This window comes from Melanerpes formicivorus, unplaced genomic scaffold (assembly GCF_026170545.1).
Source record: "Melanerpes formicivorus ecotype bairdi unplaced genomic scaffold, bMelFor1.0.p_v2 SCAF_5, whole genome shotgun sequence".
In the NCBI taxonomy this organism is placed as follows: Eukaryota; Metazoa; Chordata; class Aves; order Piciformes; family Picidae; genus Melanerpes; species Melanerpes formicivorus.
The window spans coordinates 33,299,759-33,318,818 of record NW_027142357.1 but is presented as its reverse complement, the minus strand read 5'-3'; the positions used below and the strand labels follow the sequence as shown (position 1 = coordinate 33,318,818).

At 41.3% G+C, this 19,060-nt stretch overlaps 1 protein-coding gene across 1 annotated transcript; it reads left to right on the top strand.

Annotated features, from left to right (window-relative positions):
- The first annotated feature begins 5,886 nt into the window (after positions 1 to 5,886).
- On the top strand, positions 5,887 to 18,844 carry DDX18 (DEAD-box helicase 18). Its single transcript, XM_068139087.1, has 14 exons — positions 5,887 to 6,080; positions 6,225 to 6,425; positions 7,490 to 7,630; positions 8,045 to 8,180; positions 8,658 to 8,758; positions 8,867 to 9,066; positions 9,153 to 9,267; positions 11,750 to 11,889; positions 12,971 to 13,132; positions 14,556 to 14,708; positions 15,430 to 15,543; positions 16,579 to 16,635; positions 16,774 to 16,951; positions 17,874 to 18,844. Exons 1-14 carry the CDS (start codon positions 5,960 to 5,962, stop codon positions 18,014 to 18,016), a joined length of 1,962 nt encoding a protein of 653 aa, XP_067995188.1. The 5' UTR covers positions 5,887 to 5,959; the 3' UTR covers positions 18,017 to 18,844.
- The last annotated feature ends 216 nt before the right edge of the window (positions 18,845 to 19,060 follow it).

Sequence of the window (19,060 nt, the reverse complement as noted above, 5' to 3'; positions counted from 1 at the left end):
CACAAACATCACACAACTTAGCTGTGGTAACATCTACATGGCTCACTTCAGTTTAATTAAGATAATCACAATTGGCTGATCATCTTGGTAGTGGCAGTGTTGGTGAAGCAGTCACAGATGGTAACAAATACAGATGGACAGATATCATCTGCAAATTGCTAAGCTCTGAGTCCAGCATTCTGTTGCTAGAAAAGGACAGAAAGAAATTGATTTTTATGTGTTTCCAGCCATTAAGGATCATCACTATCTGTTGGATGCATCAATTCAGGAAGCACCCAGACTAGTACAAAAACCTGGACTCCTGCTATCCAGCTCATGTGACACACCAGAATTCCACAATTAACCATACTAAACTCTGCAGAGAGGTCTAAAAGAGTGAGATTAGACTTTGGTTCTGTATTTGTGGAAAAGATGAGATCATTCATTCAAACAATTTAAATTGTTTCAGTCCTTTATCCTGGCATGATATGGGATGGAATGGAATGGAATGGAATGGAATGGAATGGAATGGAATGGAATGGAATGGAATGGAATAGAATAGAATAGAATAGACCAGGTTGGAAGAGACCTTCAAGATCATCACATCCAACCCATCAACCAATCCAACCCACCTAAACAACTAACCCATGGCACCAAGCACCCCATCAAGACTCCTCCTGAAAACCTCCAATGACAGCGACTCCACCACCTCCCCAGGCAGCCCATTCCAATGGCCAATCACTCTCTCTGTATAGAACTTCTTCCTAACATCCAACCAAAACCTCCCCTGGTGCAGCCTGAGACTATGTCCTCTTGTTCTGGTACTGGCTGCCTGGGAGAAGAGGTTACTCCATCTCTAGAATACTGAATATCCCTCTAATGAACTAATGAGGTGACCTAACACTCTGAGATATTAAACTGCTTCTCAGAAACATCTGAGCACTTTTCAGTTCCAGAAAACCCACAAGAACTATGCAAAACCTTCGAGGTCTTGTATAAAATGAAACGCAACCCATCTGTGCTTTCTCATCCCAGCTGCAGATCTGCCCTAGATTTGATCTGGAACAGATTCAGGTAAATGTCCACCTGCATTTATAATTAATACACTGAATAGTTTCAGCTGTAAAATATGGAGTAAATGAGAAAATTTTTTAAAAAAATAAATCACAAATGTAATTTGAATCCAGCTGCATTCCCCATGCTATAAAAACTGCTGCTATCAGTTATAACTGAGACATCCCTCCGTATGACACAAGGGAGACACTATTTGAAAGCAGTATTAAACAAAACTCCTAAAAAAAAGTGACTATAATTATAGAATCAAGAAGGTTGGAAAAGACCTCAAAGATCATCAAGTCCAACCTGTCACCCAACACCTCATGACTACTAAACCATGGCTTCAAGTGCCACATCCAATCCCTTTTTGAACAGCTCCAAGGAGAGGGACTCCACCACCTCCCTGGGCAGCCCATTCCAATGGCCAACAATTATTTCTGTGAAGAACTTTCTCCCCACCTCAAACCTAAACTTCCCCTGGTGGAGTTTGAGATTGTGTCCTCTTGTTCTAGCTTGTTTCTTCCACACACAGATATCTCCTTGTCTTAAAATCAAAGCCATACTTCAAATTCCCTCACAGACTGAACAATATTCAGTGATACCTTACAGAGATATGAATTGCACCAGCAATTTCTAGCCCATATTTTCTCTACCAAAGTCCAGATTCCTGAATTATATATCTCAATTAAATTGGAAATTTTATTATCTCTACAAATATATTTATATCTATCACTTACATATATATACACATATTTTTCTTACACATGCTATACATACTTTAAAAAATATATAAAAATCTATCTGATACTTTACTTTCATGTAAGTCCCTGTTCAAAACTTAGTACTTGGAGCAAAAGCCCTATGAGGAGAGGCTGAGGGAGCTGGGGTTGCTTAGCCTGGAGAGGAGGAGACTCAGGGGTGACCTAATTGCTCTCTACAACTACCTGAAGGGAGGTTGTAGACAGGCGGATGTTGGTCTCTTCTCCCAGGCACCCAGTACCAGAACAAGAGGACACAGTCTCAGGCTGCGCCAGGGGAGGTTTAGGCTGGAGGTTAGGAAGACGTTCTATACAGAGAGAGTGATTGCCCATTGGAATGGGCTGCCTGGGGAGGTGGTGGAGTCACCATCATTGGAGGTGTTCAGGAGGAGACTAGATGGGGTGCTTGGTGCCATGGGTTAGTTGTTTGGGTTGGATTGGTTGATGGGTTGGACACGATGATCTTGAAGGTCTCTTCCAACCTGGTCTCGTCTGGTCTATCCTATCCTATCCTATCCTATCCTATCCTATCCTATCCTATCCTATCCTATCCTATCCTATCCTTTTCTGCTTGCTGATAGACACATCTGATCTACCAGGGAAAATTATAATCCATTAAAAATTATGAGACAGTTCTGAAATGTTTTCCAGTTTGTGGCTTTAAGCAATAAAAGCTCTCATTTTCTAGTACAAAACTTTTAGCTTAATGGTGCAGATGTTCAGTGATTACATCAGTGGTGGTTTTCTTCATGTCCAACCTAAGACTTCCAGAGTTTTTGGTTTCTGAAAATAAAATCTTTCAGCCTTAATCAGCTCTGTACCACAATTCCATTATCCAAAAATGGACAGGGGACACAGTCTCAAGCCGCACCAGGGGAAGTTTAGGCTGGAGGTGAGGAGAAAGTTCTTCACAGAGAGAGTCGTTCATCATTGGAATTGGCTGCCCACGGAGGTGGAGTCACCATCCCTGGAGGTGTTCAAGAGGGGACTGGATGTGGCACTAGTGCCATGGTCTAGTTGTGGCACCAGTGCCATGGTCTAGTCGTGGCACCAGTGCCATGGTCTAGTCGTGAGGTCTGTGGTGACAGGTTGGACTTGTTGATCTCTTGCAACCTTGGTGATACTGTGATACTGTAATGACTATACACTTTTGTTTCATGACCTTTTATATATAGCATTTTGACACCTTTTTTATACAATATCACCAGATACTTGAAATGATACAGCTGAAATCAATGAATGCTTTTGAGCCACACTGTTAATCAACATAACACTTCATGGTAAGCAGGAGCGAAGATTTTGAATTTGGCTTTAATGATTAATTGACTTGGGGGCTGGGGATAAACTATTGACATTGGCAGCCCATTGGAAAATCATTCATCTTCAGAGATAAACTCAGAGTATCTAATATGGACAACTTCATTCTATAAAAGGCTTTGTTAACCCAAAACATGATTTCTTACAAACCTTCCTGCAAGATCATGTATAGAGAATTTGAGACATTCTGACAACAACTCAATAACCATTTGAGACAATCCTATTTTTAGCAAGGATTGTCTGCTAAGTCAAGCAATTAGGAATGAATCTATTGGACAGAAATGAGGCAGGTACCAGGGGGAATTCATATGATATCTAAGAAACGCCAAACTTCAGAGAAAAACTATTAACATGAGTTAGTGGTTTAAACGATTGTCTAGACATGCCACAATACAATGATCATTATTGCTTTCTGAATCTTCTTTCTCTTTTTCTTTTTGTGACTTTCCACAATTGCAACTTGAAGGGGAAAAAAAGAAACAAAAATCAAATAACAAAAGGAAAGAATCACATAAAACACATCCTGAAATTTCCAGAGAAGCACAAGTCTTTGCTAACTCCAAGCAACACCTCTTACAAGATGCTGAGACAAAGAAATGTTGGAATACATGATACCTAGCAAAATCAGTAATTTCTTAATTCCTATACATAAAGACAGGCCATCTGTTTACATAGATGAAAGACCATCATTTATATACAAGCACACAAAGTTTTCCCTGGGCACCAAGCTGATAAGAGCAGCCAATATATTCTGAGTGATCAGGAGCTAACATAACTTCTCAGAACAGTTGATCAATTTGTGCCTCATGTCACACTAATGCAATTCCTCAAAAACTTGCCAAGTCAGCTGGGACTCAACAGGGACAGTGAGGTGAGTTCTTTATTTGGGGTTTCACCTGACCAGGATTTCCAGGTCCTAACTGTTGGCAGAGCTGGTGATGTGAAAGTAAATAAGCGATGATCCCAGCACTATGGGTTAAGATAGGAACACATGGACCATGTCATTGCCAAAGGACATAATTTTCTCCTCTCTCAATGTAAGTGTTAGTATTAGGTCTTTCCTGCCTAGATTTTAAATTCACTCCAAGTGCACAATGGCCATATTCCAGAAAGGAGCACCACATGGTTTAAATCTGGATCCAAACAGTAAAACTAGTCACATACATATAAATCAGTACCTGTATCGACTTACAACTATATTCTGCAGATACAATGTAAGGTAGCCAGGAAGAAAATGTGTCCAGAATCTAAATTACATTGAGTTGTAGAAAAGAAGTTTCATCTGCTTAAAATTCAGCCTTGAAGTGAGTTCCCCTGGAGTTTTGTACCAAAAGCCTTTCATGCTGTGGATGATTCAGTTTATTTTCAAACACAGCTGGCGGAGATGGAAGTTATCCTTTCAGCTTAATAAGCCAGAGGCCAGACCTATTACCCAGTTTGTGAAATCTGCGAAGATCACCTGCTTCATGTTCTAAAGTTCTGGCAATACAAATTTATTTCTCATCCTGGTGATCCATATGAGCTCTGCAAGATAGCTACAGGTGGTAATGACCTGCCTTACCTCAAGAAGAGTTGCTTTTTAAAAAACAAATGTTATATCAAGTATACACTTTGAAATTAATATAGTAGCAGTTCTGGAGTTTGTTCTGCATTAGAGCAAGCTATTAGAGGCTGAACTTTACACAATCTGTAGTAATTCAGATTTCTAAGAACACTGGAGTTACTGGCTTAAAACAGCAAAGCAATCAGCTGTAAATCCCTGTACTGTTCGTGCCGTCTGCTGGTCAAGCAGGATCTGAAGGGCACTGCATTTCAGCCTGCAAGAATCACTCTGGAAGAGGATGGAGAGCCAAAAAGCAAGAGGATGCCAGACAGAAAGGTCGTGCTGTGTATGTATCATACAGTTGAGGTGCAGCTGAGAGGTCCAGCTGGCCAGCAGAAAAGCATGCGCAACAGAGCTTCAAGAAACCGTGCCCTGGAAATGATGGGCTCCCAGATTAGGCCCACTCACTAGCACTGCCAGGCTGCATAAAATCTGAAGGATTTCCATGTTCTTTGCATCCATCAGGAGGAACAGAGAGCAGGCCAAATGAGTACCAAAGGCATAGCTCTGTCCTTTGTGCCTGGGTTAGTGCTGGGGATTCTAAAAGCCTGAAAGTTTCACCAGCTTTAAAGTTTCACCAGCTTTACTGCTGGAATTCGGCATGGACGTTTCCACCGCCACATGCTGCTTCCTTGGGGATGCCAATGGAGCTCATGCCACACAGGGATCACCCATTTCGGCTGCAGTTTGGCAGCACTGCAGGGTACAGAGGCACCTGCAACACTGTAGAGCAGAGGTATTTGCACTCCTGCCATCCTGCACATGAGAAGACACGCAGGACACCCCGAATACCACCTCTCCTGTAGGGCCCACGTGCGTGCCCAGGAGCGTTTCTTTCTCCCACTGACGTTAAACGCCTGTAACCACGAGTGGAGGAAACGCTGCCGGGCTGTCGGGTACTGCGGGGCAGGGTGGCTGCGGCAGAGTGAACCTAGGCGCTTTCTGCCCGTGTTCACTGAGCTACAGGAACGGGACAGGGGCACAACAGCCCATAGCAGGGCGCGCACCGCTGCCGTCCAACCGTGCCCCCAACCACCCCTCTGAGGGCTGGGCACGCCGGCTCCGCCTGTTGGGAGGCTCAGGCGCCGCCGGGATGCGCGGCGCTGTCTCCTCCGCGCCGCTAGAGGCCGCTGCGGGATGCCCGTCAGGCCTGGCGCCCGGTGGAGGCCGAGGGGTTCCGGCGGGACCCGGATGCGCTGTGCCGCCGTCCGCACGTGTGGCGGGTGAGCAGGGGTAGGCTGCGGAGATGTCGGTGTCAGTGGCTGCCGCGGGCAACCTGCCCATGCGGCTGCTCCGAAAAAAGATCCACAAGCGTAACCTGAAGCTGCGGCAGCGCAATCTGAAGCTGCGGGTGGCCGAAGGGACAGGTATGACCGGGACGGGGAGATGGCCCTGCGGAACCTCTTCCCTACTGAGCCTTGAGGAGCTGTCGCTGACTTTGTGGCGCTTTTTCTCCCCCCCCTCTCTGTCTTTCTTTCTCTGTTTCCGACACGTGTCTCCGCGCCGTGCAGTGCCTCCGCCAGGCCAGGGACCATCTCAGGACTCTCCGGAGGAAGAGGAGGAGGCGGCGGCCGCAGAGGCAGAAGCGGTGGCTACCGGAGCGGCCTCTGAGGAGGCAGAGGCGGAGACTGCGGAAACTGCCGGCCGGAGCGGCGGGGAGAAGAAGAAAAAGAAGAAGAAAAAGAGGAAAGCAGCAGCCAGTGCGGAAAATGGTACATGATGTTAATAAATACAGCTTTGACCCCTTCCCCCCCCAACCCCTCTACTTTGTTTTTCCGCCCTGTCGGAGAGATCCGAGAGAAGTGCCATGTGTTGGTCTGGTGTACGTTTGAAAGCCCGGGAAGTCTGCAGTATCATCTGTTTTCCTATTCTAGCTGTAACATTTGAGCTCTAAACCGAAGGCAACTAATTTGATTGTTGCATAGGATTCTGCTTTGTAACATTTAAGTTTGGATGTTTCGCTTATTTCTTACAGGAATGCATGCGAGGTATTTGCTTATTCGTTATACAAATGCGTTCGAGGTCTTTCTAAGCAGAGCTTTGCCAGATGGATGGTTTCTGTCCTTGAATGTGCAGCCAGTTCATCCTTTTAGCAATTCATCCAGCCATAGGCAGCGTGTGTGTGTTACGAAATTACACTGGAAAACTATAAAAAAAGAATTGCATCCTGCAAATATTGCTAGATTTTTAGATATTTTTATACATTTAAATTATACATTTTTATCCATGTAATCTTTTTATGTATTTGAAGCTTCTGTTTCTTATGTGTTGGCTATGGTAATGCAAATAAACAAGTGTTTTCATGTAGTTCTCTGAGGATTCAGGTACTTGAAACAAACACGATTCTCTGTAGTCATGAGGTCTTGAGTGACAGGTTGGACTTGATGATCTTTGAGGTCTTTTCCAACCTTGTTGATTGTATGCTTACATTACATGTGACATAAGTACAGGTGACCCTGTTGGAAACTTCATGTTTGCATTGCAGATAAGAGTTTTGTGACTGATTCCTCATTACCACAGAAAAATTCATATGATATATATGAAGCTTCACTGCTTTATTGGGTGATATGAACAGTGTACAAAGAACTTCTCAATTTTATGCCTCAGAAAGTTACACAGAAACCTTCCCCACCTTTTTGCCCCACCCTGTAAAAAGATTATGACATTTCTAAGTGGTGTACAGACTAAAGAAATTAATTCTTTGGAACAATTTTTAATGATGAACGTGTCCTCTGTATCTCTTAACTGACTTGTCTTCTGTAAAATCACACTTTAGGTACAGAAACTAAAAAAGCCAGAACTGAAGAAATTGAATCTGTGGAGGTAGAAGATGACCATAAGCAGGATTCTGAAGAAAAAGAAGAGGAGGAAGGGGAGGAGGAGGATGAAGTGCCCAGTTTACCACTAGGCTTAACAGGTATCATGTGTTCTCTTTTTCCTACATGTGGAAAAAGCCATGGTCTAATACTTGCTTTCAGAGCAAGATGCAGTTCCCAGCAGAACTTGCTAAATCAGAGGTTTGTATATTGGAATACATTGGCTATTAGTCACTTACTGTTGCTTGAAACTTGGGTTATACACATAGTCCTGTTGGTCTTTGTAACTTTAGAGGGGGAAAAAAGTCAAGGGTAAGGTGGAGGTGCGTGGCTAGTAAATTTATCAGGTCCTTAGGAACACATCAAGACATGGCATTTTGTCAGATTTTATGGTAGAAAGGAATATGACAAATCCTTTGATTTTTCTGTTTTTTTTAAACTGGGTCATCTCAGAGGACAGATGGAATTGAAGAAATCAATTTGAATATTTTTGGTATTTTCCTCCCCTCACTTAGGCGCTTTTGAAGACAATTCTTTTACTTCCCTGTCTGGCGTTGTCAGTGAGAATACACTGAAAGGCATAGAGGACATGGGTTTTACACACATGACTGAAATTCAGCACAAAAGTATTAAGCCACTTCTGGAAGGCAGGTAAGAAATAGATCCTTTCAATCACTAAATCAGCCCCAAATGTTGTGTACGTTTTGCTAGCAAATGAAGTACGTGGGATGTGAATTTTGCAGCTAAATGGTTTGGTTTGTGTTTAAATGTTCTCATGTTTTATATATTCTGCTTATGGACATTAATCCAAGTTGACAAAATATTTCTGTGTTGCTTGTAAACAGTTAGATTAAGTCCATGGATACTGCTTTGCATTTGGATCTGAAAGCAGGAAGTCTTTTCACTAGTCATCTTGTCAGTGCATCTCAAAGATACTGGCTCACACTGTCACTAGAGACAGAGTCACCAACAGCTGTGGACCACATCTGCCACTGAGCTTTTAATATCAACTCTGCTGGTTTCCTTTAAGCCATGTTATGTTTTTATATTGTCAGCCTTATTCAAAACAGGATCATTCTTTGCACCATCAACTAAATACTTCTCTCTTTCTAACTTTGCTCTGTACAGGGATATTTTAGCAGCTGCGAAAACAGGCAGTGGCAAAACACTTGCATTTCTTATTCCTGCAGTGGAGCTCATCTACAAGTTAAAATTCATGCCTAGAAATGGTAAGGCTTTTCAGTTTACAGCTGAATTTTACCGTGACAGAGGCATTTAGGGATGTGGCTAGGAGGATTGGACAAGTCGTAACAACTTCTTCTCTGATGTATTTTTAGGAACAGGTGTTATTATTCTCTCTCCCACTCGAGAGCTTGCGATGCAAACCTATGGAGTTCTTAAAGAGCTTATGAATCATCATGTTCACACCTATGGTCTGATAATGGGGGGCAGTAACAGATCAGCAGAAGCACAGAAACTTGGAAATGGAATCAACATCATTGTCGCAACACCAGGAAGACTGCTGGATCATATGCAGGTAAGTGAAACACTGATGTCTAATCTGTGTTTTTAAAATGTAGTAAAACTCCCATCCCTGTATGACTGAATTTGTTAATCTTCCAGAACACTCCAGGTTTCATGTACAAGAACTTGCAGTGTTTGGTAATTGATGAGGCAGATCGTATCTTGGAGGTTGGATTTGAAGAAGAAATGAAACAGATCATTAAACTTCTACCAAGTAAGGAAAAAAAAACCCCAAACCGAGTCTCTCCTGGAAATCATTTGACTAACATTATCTCTTCTTTATGACTTGATTATTACAAGAGAGCTCATGAATTTTTATAGTTCTGTAAATGCACTTCAGAGGGATTGTCTCAGTCCTTTTTTTCTGATTGCTATTATGTACTGCAATATTTAATACCATTTACCTGACAGTTTATGTACATGCTTTAAGGATGCAATTTTGGTCATATAAGATCCTTTTAGTTTAACATCAATGTTCTATCTTTCATCTTCCTCTGGTCATTTAGTTCTTACGACTCATTATTTCCTAATAAGGCTTAAATATGAGGAGGAAGATCTTCTGTCTTGCAGTTCAATTTTTTTTTGGGCCTCCAAGAGCAACATTTTAAGGATTTTTTTTAAGTGTTTCCCTTAGAAGTTTCCTTTCTTAATTTTTCATTCAGTTATTCCTTGTAATTGACATATTAAACACATTCTGAACACAGAATAAGAACACAGAAGTAACCAGGTTGGGAAAGACCTTTGAGATCATCAAGTCCAACCTGTCACCCAACACTATCTAATCAACTAAACCATGGCACCAAGTGCCTCAGCCAGGCTCTTTTTAAACACTTCCAGTAGTGGTGACTCCACCACCTCCCTGGGCAGCCCATTCCAATGGCCAATCACTCTTTCTGTGAAGAACTTCTTCCTAACATCCAGCCTAAACCTCCCGTGGTGCAGCTTGAGACTGTGTCCTCTTGCTCTGGTGCTGCTTGCCTGGGAGAAGAGACCAACCCCCACCTGGCTACAAAATCACCCATCAGGTAGTTGTAGACAGCAGTAAGGTCTCCTTCCAGCCATCTCCTTTGCAGGCTAAGCAACCCCAGCTCCCTCAGCCTCTCCTCACAGGGCTGTGCTCCAGACCCCTCCCCGGCTTTGTTGCCCTTCTCTGGACACCTTCCAGCAACTCAACATCTTTCTTAAACTGAGGGGCCCAGAGCTGGACACAGTACTCAAAGTGTGGCTTAACCAATGCTGAGTACAGGACAGAATGACTTCTGTGCTCCTGCTGGCCACACTATTCCTAATGCAGACCCAGGATGCCATTGGCGTTCTTGGCCACCTGGGCACACTGCTGGCTCGTGTTCGTCTTACCATCAGCCAGTACCCACCAGATCCCTTTCCACCTGGCTGCTCTCCAGCCACTCCAACCCCAGCCTGTAGCTTCCCTTCCACCTGCACATGGTTTGTTTCCCCCCAGGCCTGCCCCCCTCTTTCACCCTGGCTCACTCTTCTCAAGGCTCTCTCTTTTTGATTTTCAAAATGCAGAAGGAAAACCACTCATGGAAATAGTATAGAAAAGAAAAAGATTGAGTCTCTGCATCTGAAGTAGTAAAATTCAGATCTGCATGTTTAAAATGCAAATACATGAATCTAATAACATCCTGGGAAGAAAGTTAATGAACAATGCTGAAAATGGAAAGGGAAGAGGAAGAGTTGGAAAATGACATCTCCGTTAAGTGGAAAATTACAGATCAACTTTGAATTTACATAAGTTTGATTTGGTTTTGTCCCATTGGGAAGGAAAATATATTTCAAAACAGAGAAAAAAAGAAATTAAAAACAAAAAAATTGCTGTTGTTGGTTGATCAGCAAGAACAATTGCTGCTGTTCTTGCAGCTGTGGAATGGAACAGGCTGCAACTGCATTTTCCATGTACTCCTGTGATCAGAAAATGTTACAGGATCAGGATATGTGTTTGAGCTGAGAGGCAAGCAGATTTCCTATGCTTGCTCTGAGAACGTTGCAGTCACTGAGGCTCAGCACAGCTGCATTGATTGCTATGTGTCTGAAAAGCTTGTAGGAGGAGACTTGATAGGGTGCTTGGTTGCATGGTTTAGTTGATTAAGTGGTGTTGGATGATAGGTTGGACACGATGATCTTGAAGGTCTCTTCCAACCTGATCCTGGTCCTGGTCCATTCTATTCTATTCTATTCTATTCTATTCTATTCTATTCTATTCTATTCTATTCTATATGTCTGTGTTCTAGACTGATTTTGCAAGAGAAACCACAACTGTGTACTTCTAAGCTTTCTCTTGCACAATCTTCAGCTTGGTCAGCTTATTTTACAAAAACATTCTAATATTCACAGGAATGAAGTAAGTTTGCAATTGGAATTACTAGATTTGCCTCTATTTAAGTCATTGTTTTCTGTTTAAATTGGAATGCAAATGATTATTAGGATTTTCCCAGAGAGAAAGAATACTGTGTTTTGATAACTGTTAGGATTTTGGAGGTGTGGGCAGCCGAAGTAAGCATCCTATACCATGCACCATCTGACTATACACCTGTCTCTGTCAGTGTGTTTGAACCGGGAGTTAATTGGAAAAAAAAAGTAGGCTTGCTTGGGGCAATTTGCAGCTAGTTATTTATGGACTTGCTGTTTGCATTCCCTGAAAAATGAGGCTCTTTCCAAATAAATGTGTTTTCCAGAGCGCAGGCAGACAATGCTCTTTTCTGCTACACAAACCAGAAAGGTTGAAGACCTGGCAAAGATCTCTCTGAAGAAAGAGCCCCTGTACGTTGGGGTTGATGACAACAAGGAGACAGCAACAGTAGATGGTCTTGAACAGGTAAAACACAAATGTTACTAAAAGGGGTATGATCTGTGAACATACCATGTCCTGTGTGTTTTTTACCTGGTTTGTACCAACCCTGTCTGAAAGGGTGTTTACTATAGAATTGTTAGGATTGGAAGGAACCTCGAGGATCATCTAGTTCCAACACCCTTGCCATGGGCAGGGACACCTCACACGAGATCAGGTTGCTCAGAGCCACATCCAGCCTGGCCTTAAAAACCTCCAGGGATGAAGCTTCTACCACCTTCCTGGGCAAGCTGTTCCAGTGTCTCACCAGCCTCATGGGGAAGAATTTCTTCCTAACATCCAATCTGAATCTACCCATTTCTATCTTTGTACCGTCCTAACAGGCAAAAGCTATCAGCTGCTTAAAGGGTTTATATGCACCTAGTCAATGTTTGCAGAACAGATGATAGAAGATCTCATAAAATTCTGATATAGTTACCTATTTGTCTTCTTGTTATCTGTATTAGAGACCTAAGCTCCAGTTGTCTAACTGTATCTTCCACATTACTGACTAGGGATACAAAGACTATTAGGTTTATTTCATTGGTACTGCTCTACATAGTAGCTAAGTAGAAGTGCAGTGGTTTATGTGTTTGTGCAGCTGACGTGATGAGTGTTGTTACACAATTACCATTAGCTATGCCTTACCTGAGGAGGGTAAACCAGCAGCAGGAAAGCTGTAAAATAAAATTCTTGACATCATAACAAATGATAAGAACTCAGTGCTGTTGTTTCACTCCTAATGTCAACAATTCAGAGTTCTTTAATCTTAACTGAATACACAAATCCCTTTTCTCTAAACTTAGACTAGTTTAGAGAACTAATTAAAAATCAGTTCTTGATATTTCAAGTTAGTACATTAAGTGTTTTGCCAAGTTCATGTCATCTTTAGGAGTTTCACATATGCAGGTGAGGAGCAGACAATACATTGAATGCTTGAGCATAGCTGCAAGAATTAACCATTTGGCATACTGGTTTCACAGCGTAACACTGCCCTGATTTAATTGTATTGCTGAAACAAAAGTTTGTTCAATAATATTTTGTATAGTAACATTTAAACATTTTCCAGGGGTATGTAGTGTGTCCATCAGAAAAGAGATTCCTGTTGCTCTTCACATTCCTCAAGAAGAACCGGAAGAAGAAACTGATGGTGTTTTTTTCTTCATGTATGTCAGTCAAGTACCACTATGAATTACTCAACTACATTGATCTGCCTGTTTTGGCTATTCATGTAAGTATTTTAGTAATTGCTTTTATTTTTGCATTATTCTGCAAGTTGTTACTGACCTTTCATTAGCCTTGTTTATTGCTGTCCAGTTTCTAACAGGCACTCTGCTCAGAAAACCGTTGATGGTCTTGATTAGTCTGTAGAGAAAGCAGATAATGCAAAGGCTGTGTAATAAAAGCATTTCAATATTGTTAATCTTGCTATTTCCCAAACCAGGGCTGTGTGTGAAAAGCTTTCTGTTTTCTTCCAAAGGATTGCCTTTCACAAGCACTGAAACCAAGTTTCTGGAGCAAAACTGTTGTCAGAGGCATCCGAATAGTGATCCCTGAAGTGCTGGGCGCAAAGGCCAGGGTGGTGTTTGCTGTTACTATGCCAATTCTTACCATTTGGAGGAGTGTTTTAAAAATCTTTTCAAACCAACAAATGTGTAATTTAGGAGAAAGAATTCACTGAAAGCTTAGGAAAAAGAATTGTCTGAAAGCTTATGAAATACATACAAGTGACCACAAAAGTGCTTTTTTTTGTACTTTGGAAGGGTTTTTTGCTATACTTTGATAGAACATTGGGGTTTGTTTAACCTGTAATCTATCTCACATGTTGCTAGTCTTGCAGGTGGCCTTTTTCTTAACTTCAGGCTCTCCTGAAAAAGAGCAGTTATGCAACCGAATTTTTAGTGCTTTGGCAGATATATTGTAGCCTCTCAGAGATAGCACTTCTTGTAGCCCTCTGCTGTTGACTGTGGTAGTACTGTGTCATCCCTGCACTCCTCTGGTCTGTACAACTCCATGATGTAGAAAGATTCTCAACGTTATTTTATATTTTTAGCAGTGATTTTGTGAAATGGGAAATGGAGCAGCAAGGTGACACAGTCTCAAGCTGTGCCAGAGGAGGTTTAGGCTGGATGTTAGGAAGAAGTTCTTCACAGAAAGAGTGGTTTGCCATTGGAATGTGCTGCCCAGGGAGGTGGTGGAGTCACCATCACTGGAGGTGTTTAGGAAGAGACTGGATGGGGTGCTTGGTGCCATGGTTTAGTTGATTAGATGGTATTGGGTGATAGGTTGGACTTGATGATCTCAAAGGTCTTTTCCAACCTGGTTGTGTCCTTCGCTTCTCCTTCGCTTCTCCTTCGCTTCTCCTTCGCTTCTCCTTCGCTTCTCCTTCGCTTCTCCTTCGCTTCTCCTTCACTTCTCCTTCGCTTCTCCTTCGCTTCTCCTTCGCTTCTCCTTCGCTTCTCCTTCGCTTCTCCTTCGCTTCTCCTTCGCTTCTCCTTCGCTTCTCCTTCGCTTCTCCTTCGCTTCTCCTTCGCTTCTCCTTCGCTTCTCTCCTCTCAATTAGATTAAAGATTAAAAGTTGTTTATTTTTTTTATTTATTGTGTTGTTTTTTTTCAGTTGATATTTCATCCTTAACGTGTTTCTTTCCTTTTAGGGCAAGCAGAAACAAACCAAACGTACTACAACCTTTTTCCAGTTCTGTAATGCAGAATCTGGAATACTGTTGTGCACTGATGTCGCTGCCAGAGGACTGGATATTCCTGAGGTTGACTGGATTGTCCAGTATGACCCTCCAGATGATCCAAAAGTAAGTTAATGAAATAGAGAAACTTCATAGCAACAAATCAAATCCTAGCTACAAATGGAGTTGCAGAGAACAGCTGAAACTGCTGCTTGACAAAGGTCAGGATTCAGCCATGTTCACCTCCAGCCACCGATTTCTTCCCATTTCTTTCACCAACTTCTTAGGAAATGCTGCACCTAGCTGAGACCTTTGTTACCTTTTTAAGGTTTTCTCTATAAAACATTATTTGTTCTGTTAAATTACTTTAAAATCTAGGCAGCTAAGCAACAAAAACACTTTGCAGGAGGAGTATGAGTTTATATGTCTACATCCCTGAGTCTCTTAACAGCTTTTCCAGTGAAAATTTGATTTTTTGTTTAAAACAGTGAGGAATCTAATTGGAATAACTGTTCAGTGTAAACAGAGCTCAACAAACTCAGGGGTTTTGGCAAATATACAGAGCAGATACACCAAAAGCAAAATTTAATTTTCAGTCACAGCAGACCTAATATGTTTTTGTTGTTCCTTTAAAGGCAAAATACTTCAGTCAGGGATCGTGGCTAAGCTTAATTTTGTGTGGTATCTTCACTGTTCGGTTTCCCTCATCCATGTGTCAGTCTTTAAAAACTAGTGGGTGATGCATTACTAATGTTAAATTAGCTGGGGGGGAAGGGGGAGTTTGCAAAGCTGTTCAATTACTAGATGTTTGAAAGACTGATGGAACTTGTTTCTTATTCTTTCCAAGGAGTACATTCATCGTGTTGGTAGAACTGCCAGAGGCATAAATGGTAGAGGACACGCTCTGCTCATTTTACGGCCAGAAGAACTGGGCTTTCTGCGTTACCTAAAGCAAGCCAGGGTAAACTGAACTCTAGACTCTTCCTTCCTTTAGTATTGGGTTTTTTTACTGTGCAAAAGATTTTGAAAGGCAAAACCTGTCATGATTAATCTAACATTTGACCTTTTTTTAAGCAAAAAGTGCTTAGAAAATATTTAATTGAACATCTGACTTTAAAGTCAGGAACATAAAGATCAATACTCAGAGGAGATCTTGTTGCTGTCTACAACTACCTGAAGAGAGGTTGTAGCCAGGTGGGGGTTGGTCTCTTCTCCCAGGTGGACAGCACCAGAACAAGAGGACACAGTCTCAAGCTGTGCCAGGGAAGGTTTAGGTTGGATGTTAGGAAGAAGTTCTTTATAGAAAGAGTGATTGCCCATTGGAATGAGCTGCTCAGAGAGGTGATGAAGTCACTATCACTGGAGGTGTTTAGGAAGAGACTGGATGGGGCGCTTGGTGCCATGGTTTACTTGGTTAGGTGGTGTTGAATGATAGGTTGGACTCAATGATCTCAAAGGTCTTTTCCAACCTGGTTAATTCTATTCTGTTCTATTCTGCTGAGTGTATTTATAGTTGTTTTGCAACTCTGTAACTTGTCTTACTAAAATATATGTATAGAGAGAGAGAGACATACATATATTTAATCTGACTTCTTGGTGGAAGGATACTGGGAGTTTGACCATGCAGAAGAAATCGAAAACCTAGATATTGTTTGTGCAGTTATTTTTTTTTTCTGTTCAAAAACTCAATTGCATTTTGTTCAATTCCAAAGGAAATGTAGCCTTCTAAACATTTCTTGGCTGCTCTCCTTATGGGCTTGTTGCCACTTGTGAGTAAAGTGGTGTAACTCCTAAAGAAAAAGGAGTAAAACTGTTGTAATGAGCATCTATTAGGCTAGCTTAAAGGAGGTGGTAATACTGGCATATTGATGTAAAGGCAATTTACAGATACAGCTGTTATCTAGGAGGATCTTTTCCATTTGTCTTAGGTCTTAAATAGATTCACTGTTTACATAGCAGAAATTATCTTGATGCTTTCTTTTATTTTTTATCTAAGGTACCACTAAGTGAATTTGAATTTTCCTGGTCAAAAATTGCAGACATCCAGTCTCAGGTATGAAATGACTTGATATTACAGCTACTCAATAGTGAATGTAATTGCAACTCACACAGTAAATAATAAGCTTGAATGTAATTTATACACTTACTGTTTGTTTGTGGTTGTGTTTATTTTCTTAATCCCCTTTACCAGCTGGAAAAACTGATCGAGAAGAACTACTTCCTTCACAAGTCAGCTCAGGAAGCATACAAAGCTTACATCAGAGCTTATGACTCCCATTCTCTGAAGCAGATCTATGATGTCAATAACTTGGATCTTCCCAAAGTCAGCCTTTCATTTGGTTTTAAAGTTCCTCCGTTCGTTGACCTCAGTATCCTTTTACTGCAGTGTTTCAAAGCTGAATTTCTGCATTCGAAATGTTAAACGAAATTTACTGAAGTTCCTGTGTTACTTCAGATCTTGATTTCTTTTTTCCTTTTTATTTTTTGGCTATCAATCACACAAATGCATCATTCAACAATAGTTTACTAAAGCAAATACTAAAATTGCAACATTTGCCTGCAGACATCTTTGTTTTAGTGCATGTATGTGCTGTACATGTTTCAGTTGCTGTGAGATGGCAAGATCCTGGGGTGTAGGCTTGCATGCAAGTTCTAGAGTGCTGTTCTCCATGCAGTTATTTCCATTGAAAGGTACATGCTTGTAAGTTTACTAATAGACTATTGAAAGAGAGGAGCAAGAGCATGAAGTAGAAGATTATCTATATTAATGTCAAACCTCTAGTAAATGGAATTTGAAGCAGTAGTACCTGGCCCAACCTAGCTGGACAGCTAGAGGAATAAAAGCATTAATTAGTTCCACAGGCCAAAAGTTCTAGTTTTGTCTGCAGTTACAGAATCATAGAATGACTTAGGTTGGAAGGGACCTTAAAGATTATTTTGCTCCAACCTCCATGTTGTGGGCAGGGACACCTCTCTGTTAGACTTAGCTGCTCAAGGCCTTGCCCAATCTGGCCTTGAGTACTCACAGGGAGGAGGCATCCACAACCTCCCTGGGCAACCTGTTCCAGAGTATCACAACTCTTGAAGAACTATTTCCTAATATCCTGCCTAAACCTGCCCTCCCTCAGCTTCAAACCACTCCCTCTTGTCCTATTGCTAGACAGCCTTACAAAAAGTCCCTTCTTACTGTCTAATGCTCTTTTTTTATCTCACATAAATAACCTTTGCAGTACCTAAAAATCAACACTTCATGTTACTCCTTTTTAAGTTCTTTAACCAATAAAATTTCAGATGTGCACAGCAACCACGGCAGAAGACTGCAGAAAAGAGGTGGAGGTGGAGGATTTGGTTACCAGAAATCAAAGAATGTCCACAAAGCTAAAATCTTCAAACACATCAACAAGAAATCAGACGGTCGACAGTTCTCTCGTTAATGGGATGTTCTTTACAATGGCTTCTGGCATTGGAATAGGCTACCTTCAGCTAAACATCTGGCAGTTGACTCCCAAGTTAAACTGCTCCTTTTCCCACATTTTTAGAGATCCCTATGCCTTTGCTTCTGTGAACCTCTTTTATCTTTCAATTCAGGAAGACTGGAAGGGAGACAAAAGATAGGAAGGATATGACCAAGTAATTTTGCCATACTTGTAAGGAAAAAGATAGTTTAATACAATTATCTTGACTCAATACTACAGAGTTTTTATTAAAGAAATAAAAATAAACCTGTCTAGATTAATTTGTTTTACATTTTCCCTTTTGTCTATGCACACCCATGAAAATTGTTGGGTGTAGACAACACAAGGACAGATTACAGGGTGAGAAAAGAAAAACAACATTGTTCCCATGAAATGTTGCAAGGAATTTTAGTGCTACAGAACTCTTTGTCCATAAAAATATGCTGAAAAATCTGGTAAGATTCCTTTAGAGCACAACATACCTATGAATAATTAAGGCTTTGTGAGCTTGTGATTGGTTTCAGTTGTGGTATCTGTAGAAATGTAGTGTCCAAGCTTATTAAAAGAAAATACAAACACCAATTTTCATCACATCTGGGACTTGCTTAATACTGTTTCTTTTCATGTGAGCAAATGATAACATTCTAGTGGAGTGCTTGCTTTTCCTTCATGTTCTCTTTAAATTTATCCGTCTGGTAAACACTCAGTGTACTCTCTTATGAATATTCAAAGAAAATTAAGAAGAGGAGATTGCATAAATTGAAGCACTCAGCCTAGATATAATGTTTCTTTTTAAATGTTCTGCAACCTTGGTGCAGTGATAATTTTTGCAGTTGTGTCCTGGGAATTGCTTTTTAGTCTTAGTTAGAAGACGAGTGGTGAGCAAAGTTAAAGATGCTACCACAGAACTGAAGGGGTGGAGAGATTCCCTAAGTGAAAAAGTGAAATGGAGCATGAATAGACTAGAAGGGTATCCTGAGGAAGAAATATAAAAGACTGAAAAGAAAGAGAGCAGAATACATA

Coding starts and splice junctions, on each gene's coding strand:
- DDX18 (XM_068139087.1), top strand. CDS start 5,960: ATGTCGGTGTCAGTGGCTGCCGCGGGCAACCTGCCCATGCGGCTGCTC. Junction 8,181..8,657: donor AAGCCACTTCTGGAAGGCAG/GTAAGAAATAGA, acceptor TGCTCTGTACAG/GGATATTTTAGCAGCTGCGA. Junction 9,268..11,749: donor GATCATTAAACTTCTACCAA/GTAAGGAAAAAA, acceptor TGTGTTTTCCAG/AGCGCAGGCAGACAATGCTC.